Raw genomic sequence first — 16,907 nt, forward strand, 5'->3', positions numbered from 1 at the left:
TGAAGCAACATCTCGCTGCACGACAAATGACACGAGGGGGCTTTCTGACGACGCGCCCGTGTAACGTGGTGAAGCAACCATATTTACTTTCATCAGGGCGGATGTGGCAGTCCGCCAAGCGACCTCAATGCTTCTCGCCGGCCCAGAACTTCCAGAAAGCTGAATAGTTTAGAGCAAATAAAAATGGAAAGTACTTTGCATGGGTCCAAGTTCTATGTTTCTTGTTCTGGGGTCGCCAGGTTGATCCAGGAAGAGAAGCAGAGCACAGAACAGCGGGCGGAGGAACTGGAATCGCGTGTCGGCAGCAGCTTGGAGCCCCTCGGTTCTCTGCTGTCGAGGGGCCGCTCTTTTGAGCGGGGTGGCCCCTCCCCACCCCTGAGTGGGCGCTCCACTCCCCCTTCTGGCGGACCCCACCACAGCCCGCAGAGGGAGTACCTTCCCAAGTACCACACGGTCTGTAGCACCTGTTGTTACTGGGGGATGGGGCATCACTTTTCGCACCTTTCGGGAGTCGCACCTTGTATGTATGATATCATTCTGTGGAACGAAAGTATTGAGAATTGTATGCACTCACGGTTAGCAGAAACGTGACGTCACCGTCTCTTTGTGTTTTGTGCACACGTTGGTCAGTTGCAAACACCAAAGTTGTCTGGCTTGATCGTTGCATTCCTCTACGCCAAGTAACGTCTCGTTTCCCCCCAAACGATTGTCTATGACAGTGGTGGCCAAGCTGCGGCTCTTTGCGTGTTAAAGTGCGGCTCGTGGCTTCCCCTCCTACACCCCCCCCCCCCCCGGTCACACGAGCACTTGCCCGAAAAGGGAAATGGTACGCGTTTAAAATCGAAAAATAGGTTGCAGTTCGGTAGTCTTGTGCTACTGCAACCTCACGTACAGTTAGATTGCTTTTGACTCGGATAAATTGAAAATAGTTTGAGTTAATTTATTGTTTTGGACGAAACGTTTGCCCCTCCCTCCCTCCTCCGCCCCCCCCCCCTCCCCGACGGCTCGTGGAAGTTTCGTGATTTTGTTTGCGGCTCTCAGGCCGGGTCAGCTTGGCCACCCCTGGTCTATGATGTGAGTTGTCGTAAAGATGAGACAAAAATGCATGTGTTCACCTTTTTCTTCCCCGAAAATCTGGTCTACATGGCAAAGTAATCCATAATAACGTGGTCTGTCTCAATGGGACATGACTGTAGTACAGTGAATCTAAGTCTTATGGTTGGGAGGGAACAAGGGGAAAATCTGATGATCGCTTGTCCATGCTGTGTCGTGCTTGGTACGTTAAGTATGGTTTCAACAAACAGTGGTGAAATGTGTACATCTACGTAGTGGGTGTGCATTTTATGGGAGATTTGAATACTCTGCAGCTCAATTATACAAAATGCTGTCATGAGGAGCAGATATGAAGGAAACAGCAGATTTTGAGCTTGGCTTATCACATTTAAATGCTGGTTCACTAATAACAACCTCCTTAGATAGCAAGCACATTTTGAAAAATCTTGGAGTTATATGTAAGCTGCAGTGTATGCGTAGCAAAGTAACTTAGTAGTTACATGGCCTAATACGTAAACAGTACAAAAATACAGTAACAGGAGTTGCCCCATATAAGATTTTTATTAAAAATACACCATTAATCTGGTTCCTCTTGGGGAGATTGCAGGTGTGTTTAGTCTGTGAGAGAAAATTAAACATGATTTTAGACTTGTATAAATAAACTGGATTGCAGAGGTGGGGATAAGATGCGAACGTTTGGGGGCATGACATTACCTGGATTAAAAGGGGAAAGAGAAAGACGAAATTTCTTTACGAGCTAACGTCTACCTAAGCCTAATTTCATCAAAACATGAAGGGACATGGTGGGTGCCTGTAGCAAAGACCGACGTACAACCTCAGTTTTCTCCAGGGAAGATAATCCCCTTAGCGCCCGCCTCCCCTAAACTGTGAGGGGAGCAATGTTGGGGCAGGTTTAAAGGTGGAGAAAATATGGGAAAGGTGGAACGGAGGAAATGTGGAAAGCACAAAGTGTGCGTCGGCCTGTAAGTGAAAATCACTTACCAGTAAGAACGACAATCTTTTTCTCCGAACAGAATGCCACGGGCACCCACAATGTCATTTCCCATTTTGGCAAAATTGGGCTTGGGTGGACTTTGGCTCGTTGAGAAATTTTGCCTTTCTCTTGAATCTCGATCCAGGTGACGCCATGTTCTCAAACTTTTGCACCCTATCCCTCGCTGCTGGCTTTGTAGTATTCTGACGGAGTTTCAGCTTTCTGCGATACGTGATTAATTCATGCAGGCCAGAAAACCAGGTTTCATTTTCTTTCGCGGATTCGGACATGCACCGGATATGCAGTCCGGATATAGCTTGTCGTCGCCGTGACCTTGGTTTCGTGCCTCAGGTGCCTGCGTCCCTGGAAGTTCGGGACGACCGTCTTCTTCGAAGAGAGACAAGCCCTCCGACACCTCGGGCACTTCGCATCGATCGTGTCGCCCAGGCCCTGGCCCAGAGTTCCGAGGAGCTTCGAAGGTACGTCCACCTCGCCCTTCCTGTGTTTTAGCCGCTCTTCCTCAACAAATCGCATGTGAAATGATCAGTAGAATGTACAAGCTGACGTCCAGGCTTTGCTGCATACCCTTGGTTGTAAAAACAATTACTGGAACCACTTTTTTTTTAATTTGTTTTTTGGACCTCTTTGAGAAGATTTTGAGAGCATCAGTGTGATTTATGTGATTGACTTTGGCTTTCACCTTAGCGGCACCTCCTTTTCGTCTCTTTCTAGAAACGCTTTTAGAAACTTCGAATGATGCATAGATTATGTGCGGCCGCCATTGGTTGGTCATGCACCGTGAGCACGCCATGGACAAAAGGGCGCTTCGTCGCCATTCAGAGTGCACTAGAATTGAAACGCTTTCTGCACGAGTGCTGTATCAGTGCTTGGTGCGAACTTGGAACCAATTGCGGGCTTCACACCGGGAGCGATGAGACCAACCAATGGCAGCTGTGCAAAATCTGCGTGTCATTTTACAATTTCGGAGAGTGCCTTTTGCTTACTTCGGAGTTTCGCTTACCGCCCTGCTGCTTGACAAATTCCAGTAGTTTCCATTTCTGAATGCTTGCAGCAATAAGACTGCATTTAGTAGCTGCGTCATAAAGTGCACCAGAATCCCGCACCTGGCTGGCTAACTTTAGCATGTTCAAATCTGAGCGACAGTCCTATCTTTATTGCACTCCGAGTCCATAGCGTAGATGAACGAATGAGAGAAAAGCCATTATGAAGACTTCGAAACACGCCTCGTGGTGTTATAAATCCACAATACAGCTCTTATGCTTGCATATCTTCAACGGAAGTTCACTGGAGTTCACACTGAACTCCAGTGCAGTTCAGTGGAGTTCACTGGAATTCACGTGCAGCGTGGCATTAACTCATTGCTGTCTACACAGCGCTGATTTTGTGCTCTATCAGTGATTCAGTGCATGCAAACCCCTTCTTTTCCCGCTTACTCACGCACCACAGTGCTACCTCAGTGCCCTGGCAGCGACGATGCTAGCGCCATCTCGGTGGTAACTTTGTGCGCTAAGAATGCTGCGCTTTAAGGCAGCTTTTTTTCCGTGATGGGAAAGCACGAGGTCACAAACCAAATTCTTTAGGATTCATATAGAATCTCGCACCTTTAGTAACATGCTTTGGTGCATGGTGAGCATTTTTGCAAAAGCCAGCCTGCGTAGATTGCCCACCATCAATACCTTACCATCGAGTGCCAAATCTGCTCTTGCACTTCTTGTGGGGTAATTGGTAGCAGCAGTAGAAGTTTAGACAGAAATCTGAGCGAGCAACACTTTATTTTTTTATTTACTTGTGTTTCTTTAAAGGCCCTTTGGAGGGCATTAAATGACAGCGCCTGCACGGTCCTGCCGTATGAATTTGACACAACACAGTTCGAGCAAGTGCAAATGCACTGGTAAATTTCTACGCGACGACGTTTAACATAGAAGTTCGGACCGCATTCTGAGCAAGTGAAATCTGACCCAAAGCCCTGTGGCCTCGTGGGCTTTGCGGTCGCCCGTGACGGGTGCTTGCTTGATTATCAGCTTTTGTCTGTGCAGGTCCTTTGGACCGTCTCTGTCGCAGCATGCTTCTTTGGGCGGCAGCCCTGCTTGCCTCTCCGGCATTCCGCCAGATGCCTTGCTCAGGTGAGCAAGGGGTGCACACGCTTCCAGTTTTTTTTTTTCCTCTTTGTTTTTCAACCGTGTTCCCACAATGCCTTCGGCACTTTGAGTTGTACTGTGAGAAGTTGATATTGGGATGTTCTGCTTCTAAGCCTGTGCAGTCCCCTCAAAACGTTTGCCTGCTTTTGCACATTTTTAAAATTCTTTTAGTAATACTGATTGTTTGACGACTGGCCTTTTGGCCTAGGAGTCGGGTGCTTCGAAGAAAGGTTGTGCACACCTGCACCTCTTTTTACTTTTTCCTCTCTCTTTCTCTGGCTGTGTCTTCTATTCCGCTCCTTCATTTTATTATTCTGCAGTTAAATTAATTTTTTTTGCAATCTTCGGGTGAATTTTATGACATCTAGTTCGATTGAGCGAATTGAAATTCGTGGTGGAGGCACATCTTACAGGAGGGAACGACGTAATGAGAATGACAGAACCAGCTTGCAGTTTTTAGGTACTGAATAACAAAACCTTGTTCTTCTGTAAAAGCGCCGATCAGAACGGCATTGGCGGACTTCTTGGCAATGCAATGGCACTGTCTTTTTTACCAGCCTTTTGCCAATTTTTATATTTTTGAGCCAATTACAGGCCCTTGTTTTATGCCTGGCTTGAGCTAGTAATAGTGAACAGAACAGTGCGCAAAAAGGCAAGGACAGAGAGGGAACATGCACAACATGCTTCTAGGACGACCTCAAGGTCGTCCTAGAGGCCGTCTTTGACGTCGTCCTAGACGTCGTCCCTAAGTCGTGTAGGTGTCGTCTTTGAGGTTGTCCTACATGTCGTCTCTGAGGTCGTCCCAGGCGTCGTCCTCGAGGTTGTCCTAGAAGTGGTCCTTGAGGTCGTCCGAGACATTGTCCTCGAGGTCGTCCTCTAGGCATCGTCCTTGAGGTCATCCTAAAAGTTGTCCTTGAGGTCATCCTAGATGTCCTCGAGGTCGTTCTAGAAGTTGTCTTCGAGGTCAACCTAGAAATTGTTTTTGAGGTCGTCCAAAAGGTTGTTCTAGGTGTCGTCCCCAAGGTCGTCCTAGAAGTCTTCCTAAAGGTCATCCTTGAGGTCGTCCTAGACATCGTCCTCTAGGCAGCAGTATCGAGGTCGTCTTAGAAGTCGTCCTTGAGGTCTTCCTAGATGTCGTCCTCTAGGCATCGTCCTAGACATGGTAAAAATAACAGCTTCGCTGGTCCTCCATCTTCACATGAAGTGGAAGGGCTCTACAATTTTTTAGTTTCTACTCCAGAGTGGTCTGGTGTTTGTGTGTTGGTGCTTCTGCTTTGTGCCTTGCTTTGCTTGTGGGCTGTTGAGCTCACGCTGAAGAAAAAGGAGCTGCCAGACAAGCGGCACCGTGCTGCTGCATATGTGTGAAGTCGCCAGCGGATTGCAAACAGAAGGACCTGAGAACGAGGCTGAGTGCAGTCAAAACATAAACTGATATCTCTTCGATTTCTATTGCCTTTTTACTTCTGCTATGCCCCCGAGTGCGGTAAATTTACGCCGCCTCAACCCAATAGTTTTTGAGGTCGTCCAAGAGGTTGTTCTAGGTGTCGTCCTCAAGGTCGTCCTAGAAATCTTCCTAAAGGTCATCCTTGAGGTCGTCCTAGACATTGTCCTCTAGGCAGCAGTATCAAGGTCGTCCTAGAAGTCGTCCTTGAGGTCTTCCTAGATTTCGTCCTCTAGGCATCGTCCTAGACATGGTAAAAATAACAGCCTCGCTTGTCCTCCATCTTCACATGAAGTAGAAGGGCTCTACAATTTTTTAGTTTCTACTCCAGAGTGGTCTGGTGTTTGTGTGTTAGTGCTTCTGCTTTGTGCCTTGCTTTGCTTGTGGGCTGTTGAGCTCACGCTGAAGAAAAAGGAGCTTTTTAGACAAGCGGCACCGTGCTGCTGCATATATGCGAAGTCGCCAGCGGATTGCAAACAGAAGGACCTGAGAACAAGGATGAGTGCAGTCAAAACATAAACTGATATCTCTTCAATTTCTATTGCCTTTTTACTTCTGCTACGCCCCCGAGTGCGGTAAATTTACGCCGCCTCAACTCGCTTTATAACAGTATTCTTTTTTCATTTTTGAGGGCATCAAATGTTGTTTTTGCATTATATTCGTGCAAATACGGTATTTTGGAATCATTCCTAATTCAAAATGTTTCTGTTAACGTCAACATTGCACTAAAAAAAACTTTTTTTTTTTTTTTTGGAGAAGGAAGAGGAGGAGGAGGAGGGAGTGGATAAAGTTTATTTCGTTACATAAGTGTCCTAACCTACACTTGAGGCCAATAACAACAATACTTTAAAAAAAAAGAAAAAGTTTCCGGGTCTACACATCTACATAGTTGAGCGTCCTTCTAATGTTCGCCGACTTCCCTGCCGCTCCTGGCCTTGCAGAGTAACGATGGACGGGGGTCCAAGCTCCCTGAGCGCCCAGTCTCCACTGAGCTCGACCAACTCCTCGCAAGACTCGCTCAACAAGGCGGCCAAGAAGAAGGGTCTCAAGTCTTCCCTAGGACGCTTCTTCAGCAAGAAGGACAAGGTCAAAGGGAAGGACCTCTATGGACAGGAGTACGGCATCACTGGGGGTGCGTGAGCTTCTTCGAACCGTACCGCAAGATTGCCGGTCCTTAGATACTTAGGGTGCTATACTCATCAAACTGGAAGTCGGAGTCAAAGTTTGTGGTGTGCGCTGACTGGGCTTTTCGAACTTAAGCACAATGGCCTGTTCGCAAGTATCCGTTTGGCGCGCCCTGTGAACTTTGGCCCCAAATTCTGTGTTTGACGAGTGTAGTGCCTCTGGTGTTTGGTGATTATTTCTTGCAAGATCAGGCGTCGATGCTCGAAAGAAGTTGTGCGCTGGTCGCGAATGAGGCCTTGTGTTTTTTCTTTTTCGCACAGTGCGAGGGGAGGCCAGTCGATGCTATTTACGGAGGGGGACAAGGAAACAAAGATGCACAGACAATGTGTGAACCCAAAGCAGCGACCCAAGTTTTTGGTCATTTGCACTATGAGGACTTTGCTCATTCTCGATGTACAGATGCCACATTTGGATTCAAACACAATCTTAGCTTCAGCGTTCGTTGGAGTCGTAAATCACAATGGTAAGCTCTTCACAAGCTGTGGGAGAAAGCAGACGTGCAGGCTTTGTTCACAAGGGGGTAGCGTTACTTGTGAAAATGCGAACAGCAGAACGCAAAAGTAAACTTCAGTACTAGAATGGTTTATATCGGTGGTTTGTATCAGTGTGAACTGGGCAGATTTCTGAAACTAAAAGGTATACCCTAAGAAAAATAGGTGCGAAATTGTCTGTCTGATATGCAGTGCTTATTCTCTCCCAATGACCCGATGAAATAACATTCGACATATATGCTTTCTTGGTAATTGTTGCAAGCCAGAAGCCCCAATTATTAATCAGTTTGGGGCACAAAATTTAGTAGCCATTCATAAGTAAAATTTCGGGGGTTTTACATACCAAGCCACGCCCAAGTGGAGGACTGAGGATTAATTTTGACCACCTGGGGATCCTTTTACTTGCTACCGAAAGCAAACACCTTCAGGAATGATGAAAATAATCCCTGGAGAAGGGGAACAAGAGGGACAAGGGACAAACATACATCTCCAAACACAGCTAGTTTGTCCCTTGTCCCTCTTGTTCCCCTTCTCCAGGGATTATTTTCATCATTATTGTCCAGCTCGCTTGCCCCTTTGCATTTAATTGCATTATAATTATAACCTTCAGGAAATGCCTGCATGGCCTGGGTTAGAGGCCTAAGCCCTTAAAGCAGAGGGGTTTGAATTTTTCTAGGCTAGGTGACATGGGCAACTGTCCAGTACTAAGGGTTTAGCTGCAACCATTCATCGATCCATCCTTTCGATCTCTTTGCGGTAGGAGCCACAGCGAGTTTGGGGGTTGTCCAGCGCATCGGAAATGTCTTTCTGGGTGTTTGATCGTCGTATCATTTGCAGGCGGCATCTACATGGACAGCGACCTCTGTGCAAGCGACATGGGCACCCTTTCCATGGCAGGAGGGATGGGTCCCAAGACCGAAGTTGATCGGCGTACTAAGAAAAAGTAAGTTGTCGACATGTCTTTTTTTCGCATTCTTCTTTGTCGGAGGCAGTTTGTTGACTGGTGACTTGCGCATTTTTATTCTTGTTGTGTCGATATTTAGACATATTCTCGAGGAGCCCAGAGAAAAAGTATTACTGCTTGTTGTTTTCTTGGAGGCAAATTTGTTTACTATAAGATTTTAATTTCTAGTCTAAGGTTCTTCTTTACCAATAGGCCACAGATTTGTCAACGTTTCTTTAGGCTGAAAATAACCGCTGCATGTGTTCAGAGAAGAGTTTAAGCTCTTGTTTTTAGAAAAAGAGCCTTTCAATGATTTCCGGCCTATGATGCCAAGGTCATGGTTCTCGGAGACGATGTCAGCGTGGTTGTACAATTCTCTTCAGCTCATCGTTCAGGCACGAGTTGCTGGCGGAAGCCATGAAGGCTGGCACACCCTTTGCACTCTGGAACGGACCCACCATTGTTGCGTGGCTAGAGGTAAGGTCCAAAAATTTCAACATGATGCTTCGTTCTTGTTTTTGTATCCTCTTTTTGTTTTAGGGTAAAGAACAAACAAACGAGACATAGGATCGCACATGCACCTCTCTGAAAAAGGTGCATGTGGCATCCCTTTTCGTGTCTGTTTATTCTTGTTGAGCGTTATGCAAATATTCAAATTTTCGAATAGTAGTTCCTAGTGATGGACCGATTCTGCCAAACTTCAAATTTGGCAAAGTTCGGCCCATATCAAACTTTTGAAAAAATGTTTGGCAAAGATTCAACAAATATTCGGCAAACGTCTGCGCACGTGTGAGAACGTGACGGGGCCATGCATTGCAAATGGCCGTTGTGCGGTCATGCGATTACCATCGTACAGTGTAGTACTGCCAGCGGTTACGGCGAGGTGCAAAGGAGGTGGCAACTGTGTGTTTGTCAGCCTTCGTGAAAGTGGTTCTCTTCAATATTTTCTTCCTCAAGAACAGAAGATTGACCAGGAATTGACACAGTCCACTCCGTACGTGATAAATGCTGCGGTACATTCTGGATAACGTTATTTTCATTTTATCTTTCCAGTGATGCAACAAGGTAGTTGCAACATTGACTGACAAGTACTTTAAAGCACTCCTCGCCATTATAGCAATCCTGTTTTCGGCTCACAAGTAGTTTGTGCCAAACAAATAATATTGCTTTTTAATTAGCATTATTTCGCGATTTTCATCTACAGTCGAAGCTCCTTAATTCGACTCTGACGGTTCCTCGAAAATAGATTGAATTATCGAAGAGTCGAATTATCGAATATCGATCAAAAACGAGTAACGACGTACGTCACGAGAAGCGGCGAAAAGCCAACTGTGACGACTAAGTTTTATTTCGAAAAAAACGCCAATATTTTCTGCTGCCGCATTCCCGTCAGACGCTTCGCAAAAACAAATTTCCGCATATCCTTAATGTGCGGCCACATCGTCCCGTCGGTGTCTTCAACGTTGCGAAGTTCGCAAGTACATCGAGCGCAGCGGATGCTTCGGCAGGAGATGGGCGTGGCGGCGGCTCTTTGGCGTCACTCTTGCAGCTGTCGTCCTCCTGACCCTCGGGACGCTGAACCGATGCGATGATTTCGTCGTCAGTCAATTGACCGCACACAAGCACTCCATCATCTATCGCAACGTAATCATTGAAACTAATGTTTTCGGGTAGAGCGGACATTAGAGCACTGCACTCTTCGTCAAAGTTTTCATCTTCAATTGTGGTTGCCGATGTAGTAGCCGATGCAGTTGCCGATGTAGACGTAGTAGTCGATGCAGTCGTCGAACTCGCGGTATTTCCATCACACGAGAAACCACAGTGACGAAAGCAGTTCGCGATGACCTGGCTTGGCATGTCCGTCCAAGCTTTAACAGGCATATGAATCGCCGCCAACAGAGTGACTTCATAGCGCTTACCCTGGTCCAGACAAAGCAATATTCTTGCCATGAGATGCTTGCGGTACAAGCCTTTCAGGTGTATGATTATTCCTTGATCCATTGGTTGCAAGAGTGAGGTGGTTGCAGGTGGAAGGAAAATCAGGCGGATCATAGACAGCTCCGGCATTTTTGTGTGCGCACTGCAGTTGTCCGCTACTAACACGACCTTGCGCCCCTTGGACGCGAACTGGCGGTTCAATTTTTGAAGCCAATCTTGAAAGATCTCACGTGTCATCCACGCTTTTTTGTTGAAACGGTAGTCCGTTGGAAGCCGCGGGATGTTCCGAAAGCATTGTGGCGTCTTGGATTTCCCGATCACCAAAAAAGGCAGACGTTCCGTGCCTGTCATGTTGGCTGCCACGAGCACGGTCACCCGCTCTTTACTGCATTTTCCCCCAGTGCAAGGATCCCCTTTGAACGTTATCATTTTGTCGGGGAGAGCTTTGAAAAACTCAAATTCTCTATGCACTTTCTCAAATTCTAGATTTAAGAAAGTGCATATAGCAAGATTTATTTATAAATTTTCTCGACCAGGTATAGCTGGGCGTGTCTCTATAGGTTTAATTTTATGCCAAATATGTCATTTGCTCGCTATTCCTAGGTAGGTATTAGCCTTTCTGAGGCTACAGTTCATAAATATAATTAGATTAAAATTCGCTTAGAAATAGATTAGTTGAAGCTTGGGAACAACCTTCATAGGTTTATCTAGGTCAGGGGTGGCCAGGCTGACCGGGCCTAAGAGCCGCAAACAAAACCACGAAACTTCCAAGAGCCGTGGGGGAGGGGGGCAAAACTTTTGTCCAGAGCAATAAACGAAACTCGGATTACTTTCAATCTATCCGAGTCAAAAGCAGTCCAACTGTACGTAAGGTAGCAATAGCACAAGACTACCAAACCGCAACCTGTCTTTCGATTTAAAATGCGTTCCATTTCTCTTTTTGGGGATGTGCTCGTGTGACCGGGAGGGAGGTGGGGGAGGGGGGAGAGTTGCAAGCCGCATTTAAACACGCGAAGAGCCGCAGCTTGGTTCCCCTTGATCTAGGCTTGCATTTAAATTAAGTATGGTGCAGCAGTGAAAGGCTTGGATAAACTATCTGACATTCGATTAAAAAATGTTCAGCCAAAATCACTATTCACTTTGAATTTGCTTCGAACTGAAAATCCACTATTTGCGCATGACTATTCTTGTTAGGTAGTGTCATTACTCTAGCAACTAAAGCTGCTATATAAGGGTTTCTACTTTCTAGTTCATAGTAGACAAGGTGTACATCCCAGCTTCTAAATTGTGTTTCAAACCAAGAGGCTGTGGAGACCATAAGTGTGGCAAAGTGCAAAATCAAATGTTGCAGTTATATTGTACGGAGGAAGGCGCGGGGGAGGGAGAGGGGGAAGGAATGCAGGGGCTGGTACATGTGGATATACATGTCCCACGACTTAAAAACATTATTTTCACGTGAGGTATCCAATTTACGCTTAGCATTTTACATGCTAAGAAGGAGAACTTCAGGCGGTGGATGCATAAAGTGTAATATCAAAAATCAAAAGAGGTGCAATAGGCACCATTTGTCCATCTGACAAACAGCCCAGAATATTGTAACAGTTGGAAAAACCGAGTGCAATCAAGGGACCTTATTTACACGTGATCTATAGGCCAAGAAAACAAGCCATAGCAACCACTAAAGGGCATGTATATATGCCGAGACAAAACGAAACTACTTAAAAAAGTCACAGTCACACTGCCCACACATTGTGCGAAAGACGCAACGTTCGCCGCAGGGACGTGTAAAAGAATTATCTGCGGCATACCGTGAGCATGTTCGTAGCACATTGTGCTTCGTACATGTGTGTGCTTCAAACATGTCTGCTGACTGTTTCTGCACGACCCACGTGGCAGGGCTGTCATACAAGAAAGAAGCCCGCTTCAGACAGTGTCTTCAGACTGTCTTTTGTACGTGTTAACGGCGCAACCGCGACTCAAAGACGCACGCCAGGAGACGAACCGAACGCACTGGGAGAGAAAGGTGGTGCATTTCCAGCCTTTTGTGACGATCACGATCGGTTTCGTCCGCAGTTATGGGTCGGCATGCCGGCATGGTACGTGGCGGCGTGCCGGGCAAACGTCAAGAGCGGCGCCATCATGTCGGCCCTCTCGGACACGGAAATCCAGCGGGAGATCGGCATCAGCAACCCGCTGCATCGGCTCAAGCTGCGGTTGGCCATCCAGGAGATGGTGGCCCTGACCAGCCCGTCTGCTGCCAAGCCTGCACGCACGGCAAGTGTCTGCCCCGGGCCATTTGCCAGTTGTGTGGGGGATCGGTGGCTAAGCGCGTTGGTGCACCGCAGCATGGAGCACAGGGTAGTGAAATGCTTGCCTTGCGGTACGCAGGTATCCTGGGTTCGATTCCTCATTTTCGATCCGGGCGAGCGATGTACCAGCGTGCGATCGCATATCGCAGCTGCGGATGTACGCAAAAGACCCCGGCTGGCAATGCTAGTGCACTGGCTAAATTTCTCATCTACGCCATCTAAAAAGCGCGAATGTCAAAATATTTTTTCTTGGTTTACGCCTGGTGCAGCAAAATATCGCTTGAATGAGTGCCGGTTGAACAAACCTTTCAGATGAACAAATTTTAGTGAATTCCATAGAGTTGTTATAATGTATGCTAGAGTGCTAGAGGTTGAACTGGTGCTAGTGTCTAGCGCCAGAAAATAACATGGAGCACTTTGGTTATTTAGGTCATACCGAATACTAATATGTACAGAGCGCGACACTGTTAGCGCGAACAAGCGATCGCCGGTTTTTCGAGTGTTTCTCTTTGAAACCAAAGGATGTCATCCAAGTTATTATTGGTATGGAAAGAGCTCATTAAGTTCTATAATGTAAGCGATAACATTTCGTGCTCGCTAATACTATTTAGGAATAAAATGCGAAAATGCGCCGACGTCGTGTTCGCGCTAACAGTGTCGCAATGTGTACCTTGATTAACATTGTAAAAGTGTAATGGCTTTAGTTAACACATTTTCCTTCATTAGTGAACTATGTTTAACTTCGCTGCAATTCAGTCCCAAACATCTGTTCCACAGCAGGTGGATAAAAAAAAAAAAAACGACAATTCAAAGCAAAATAACAATCGAAAGGAATATAGTGTGTTTAAGGTTCGCCAACATTCCAGTGACGTTTATGTACTGTCGAATCCGGATATATTGAATTCAAAAGGGATCATAAAATAGTTTTATAAATCAATAATTTGATATACAAAAATATGTTAAATTAAGCTCGAGTTGAAATTTCCTTTCACTGCGTATGCTGGCTTGGCGGTCTGCCAGCCACGCAGCGCAAGCGATGTGTCTCTCTTTCTTATTGTTTTCTCTGCCGGGCAGTTTTAGTCGGGCACTTGCTCTCAAAGACTTCACACGTGCGGGCAATGTTTTGAACGTAGAGCAAGCATCTTCACACAGAGCAAAAAGAATAAAGCAGTACTTATTTAAAATAGGAATAAATTACGTGGCCTTCATTTTATTTTGATCATACATGCAGGGATAGTCACTGATCCAGTGTTAGTGCGGAGTTCTCGCCGTCTCTCTTGGTTTCCAGATGTCCTTCATTCATTTGGCATGGATATCCCTGATGCTGGAAAGCACCGATGTCATGTTCGCTCTAACAGTGTCCGACAGTGCACAAATATACATGTACGAAGCCGTTTTAGCATGTTTTGAATGCTATGAATTTGAAAGAAAAATGCCGTAACTGACCAATTATTTCGTCTGCCTGACTGAGCAATGTTCCAACCTACCTAGTATGTACAAATTACAGTAAACTTCCGTTAGTTTGGCCTCGGTTAATTCGACTTTTCGTTTAATTCGAGAATGTTCGAAAGTCCCGGCCAGTGCCCATACATTTCTATGGGAGGAAAAGTTTGATAGTTCAAACTCGGGAAGACTCCGCATCGGATAAGTCTTCCCGAGCGAATTCACGTGGGCTCACATTACACGATATTACAGCAAAAAACTACCGACGTACGGCAAAACATGGGCCCTTTGCTGCAAAGCCGAACGTGCGCAAATATGCGCCTGCTCCTTGATGTCGTTGAGATGGACCGTAGCGAATGACACGAGCCAGCGCAACCAATCTGGCGTGGAGTAGTGCGGAGAACATAGCACGTGGTCTGGCGCGGAGACAGCGCGCGCTCTCGAAGTGCTTTCTGTCTACAAAATCTACATTGTGCGAATGTCATTCCATAAGCTTGTAATGTTAATGATCTCTTAAATGCATATATTTTTCCACATTCCCTTAATATTTCCAGGCAGAAAATTTTCATGTTATCCAGGAATATTCCATCCGGTTTCTCCAAGGAGCTGTTGACTTTTGCCACAGTTTGAAAATGTTGAGTGAAACAGCTGTGCGTTTTCACATTGTACGCTCATCTCATTGACAGATGCCCAAGGGCTTAGTGTCTGCGACAGTTTAAGGTCGGCGAGGCACGTCGTCCTAAGAATGTGGGCAACAAGAGCTTGGGCTTTAGCATTAATTAGTTAGCAAGTCTGCAAGCACTCAATGTTCATGGGGGGGGATTCAGTTATCCTGAATATTTTGTTTTTCTTATTGACACAGAAGCACAGTTCCCCTGGAAGTGATAGGGTTAAAGAAGTATAACCTTCAAAGTTCTTTCTGCTTTTCGCCTTCTTGGTCTCGTTTTCTTCGTCATTTTTTCGGAACATGTGTGCAAGGTTATTTATCTATTTATTTTCATAATGAAGGTCTTTTGACATCCTCAAGAATAATTAATATTTTTTTATTTGAGAATCACGATTATGATGTCAAGGGATCACCCAGCTAATTGATCAATGCTAACCTTTGGGGGAGTTAGAGCTGAACCTTTGAGAACATGGTTGCGTCATATATGCACAAGACCGCACATAACCCTAAGAAAATAGCAGACCGCATTAAGGCTAAGGTTGTTTTCTCGGAACCAGATAAAGTCGCCAAGATGTGCAAATCGGCAGACTCCTTCTGGAAAGTCCCGGTAGGCTTTCCGAGGAAGCACCGGCGTCCGTTTGTTGCATACACGAAGTCGTGCATCAAATACCGTTGACATGTGGCAGGAAAGATCTAGGCCAGGCGGGAAGATGTATGTATGATAAATTACGTGAACGTAACCAAGAAATTGAAATGGCCATCTGTTAATGCATTGTTATAACTGCAAATACAAACCTGTGTCCACTACGTGCGCAATTACCAGCATAAAGATAAAACGGTAAGAAACATTATTGAGTCAGGCTTAATCAAAAGTTAAGGCAATAAATGCGTCAGCAAGGCTTTAGTTGATCTGGCGGATAAATAGACAGTTCTTACGAGCAGCAGTGGGCAGGGTTCTCCCCATGGTGGGCGGCAGTGGCTTTGCTGCTCCCGGCTCCAACTGACCGTTCACCACTCGATTATGCCACAGGGTGACAATGCAAATTTGCTTGCGCACATGGCTGCAAGTTGTCATACTCAGCAGGCCTGCTCACCGCCACATTATCACATGTTATCACATCGCCGAATGCCGCCACTCTTTCACACAAGGAGAGCGGAGCCACAGAGCACTGCTGGCAGTGCGAGGAGGGTGAAGGAAGGGGGAGTGCTCAACCGAGCAGGAACGCAAAATAAGCAGGCGCGACAAACACGCACCGCGCAGCAGTTCTCTCCACAGGCAGTGAGTGGCAGAGAGCAGGAAGCCAAGTAAACTTTTCTTTCACTGCTCGAAAAAAACAATTGGGGTGTGTATAAGTTTAGACAGCCTAGAACTTGATCTGCCTCAACGTGTGACTTGTCTCCCAGCTGTAGATGAGAAATTTAACCAGTGCAGTACAACCACTAGCCTAGAGCTTTTACCGTGCATCACGCAGTAGTAATAACGCATAACCGCACGACGGTACGATGCTCATCCAGATTGAAACGGGCAGGGGTGGGGATTGATCCCATGATCTCTGGGTTCTGCAGCTGAAGCTTTCGCTCCACGTGTTCTGAGCCGGTGTGCGCTAGCCCACTCGGCCACCGATTCCTCCCTTTTACTGCTCAGTGCATGCCTGTGCCGTGGCTTGCTTTATCTTCGCCTCTTCACTCGCGCTCGCTCCCCGCCTTTCCTTCTTGACTTCATTTTTTTTTTCCAAGGCATTTTGGTTTTTGTTTTAGCACCGCAACGTAGCGCCACTCACAAATACACAAAGGCTGTGTTCCAAACCTTACCCAAATGAACCCGAGTTACTCCGGCGGGTCGTGTCACGTGACAACACAGATTGAAGAACGCTGGACGCGGGTAGGTTTTGGAACGCCAAGGCACAAAACTCTTACCCTGGAGTAAGATCGAGTAAATTTTGGAACATGGTCAAAGTGTGTTCTGTTGACAAGCCAGATCACCAAAGTCGGCTGGATTTTGGGGGGCTGAAATCCCCCCCTCCCCTCTTTTCTGGCTATGCCACTGCTCCTGATGAGATCACTTCACTATCATGTCTGCCTCATGCCTCCATGCCGTGGCTACAGAGAACCATGGCACTTGCGCCACTTGGGTCAACTTTCACGTCCTCTCACCAGAGCGCATGCGTCGAGCTTCACCACTTTGCACCGGAGTGCTAGGAGCAGCGGCTGACATGGGGAGCACCTGGGTTGGTGCGATAGGCTTGGGAATTGTGCTCAAAACTCTTAGGTCTTTAATGTTGAG

The 16,907-nt window shown here is 46.4% G+C and overlaps 1 protein-coding gene across 2 annotated transcripts in view; it reads left to right on the forward strand.

Moving 5' to 3' along the window:
* The window catches only part of LOC8025944 (liprin-alpha-4), a 60,834-nt gene that overhangs the window by 27,706 nt on the left and 16,221 nt on the right, over nucleotides 1-16,907 (forward strand). Inside the window, exons 14-20 of one of the 2 annotated variants that reach the window (XM_040503954.2) lie at nucleotides 240-453; nucleotides 2,399-2,526; nucleotides 4,105-4,191; nucleotides 6,589-6,779; nucleotides 8,161-8,266; nucleotides 8,650-8,743; nucleotides 12,278-12,478. In XM_040503954.2, coding sequence (XP_040359888.2) covers nucleotides 240-453; nucleotides 2,399-2,526; nucleotides 4,105-4,191; nucleotides 6,589-6,779; nucleotides 8,161-8,266; nucleotides 8,650-8,743; nucleotides 12,278-12,478 — 1,021 coding nt within the window. The remainder of the gene's footprint in view (nucleotides 1-239; nucleotides 454-2,398; nucleotides 2,527-4,104; nucleotides 4,192-6,588; nucleotides 6,780-8,160; nucleotides 8,267-8,649; nucleotides 8,744-12,277; nucleotides 12,479-16,907) is intronic. The other variant, XM_029975662.4, reaches the window with a different exon arrangement.

The sequence above is a fragment of the Ixodes scapularis genome, unplaced genomic scaffold, assembly GCF_016920785.2.
Source record: "Ixodes scapularis isolate PalLabHiFi unplaced genomic scaffold, ASM1692078v2 PGA_scaffold7__128_contigs__length_106722199, whole genome shotgun sequence".
Lineage (NCBI taxonomy): Eukaryota > Metazoa > Arthropoda > Arachnida > Ixodida > Ixodidae > Ixodes > Ixodes scapularis.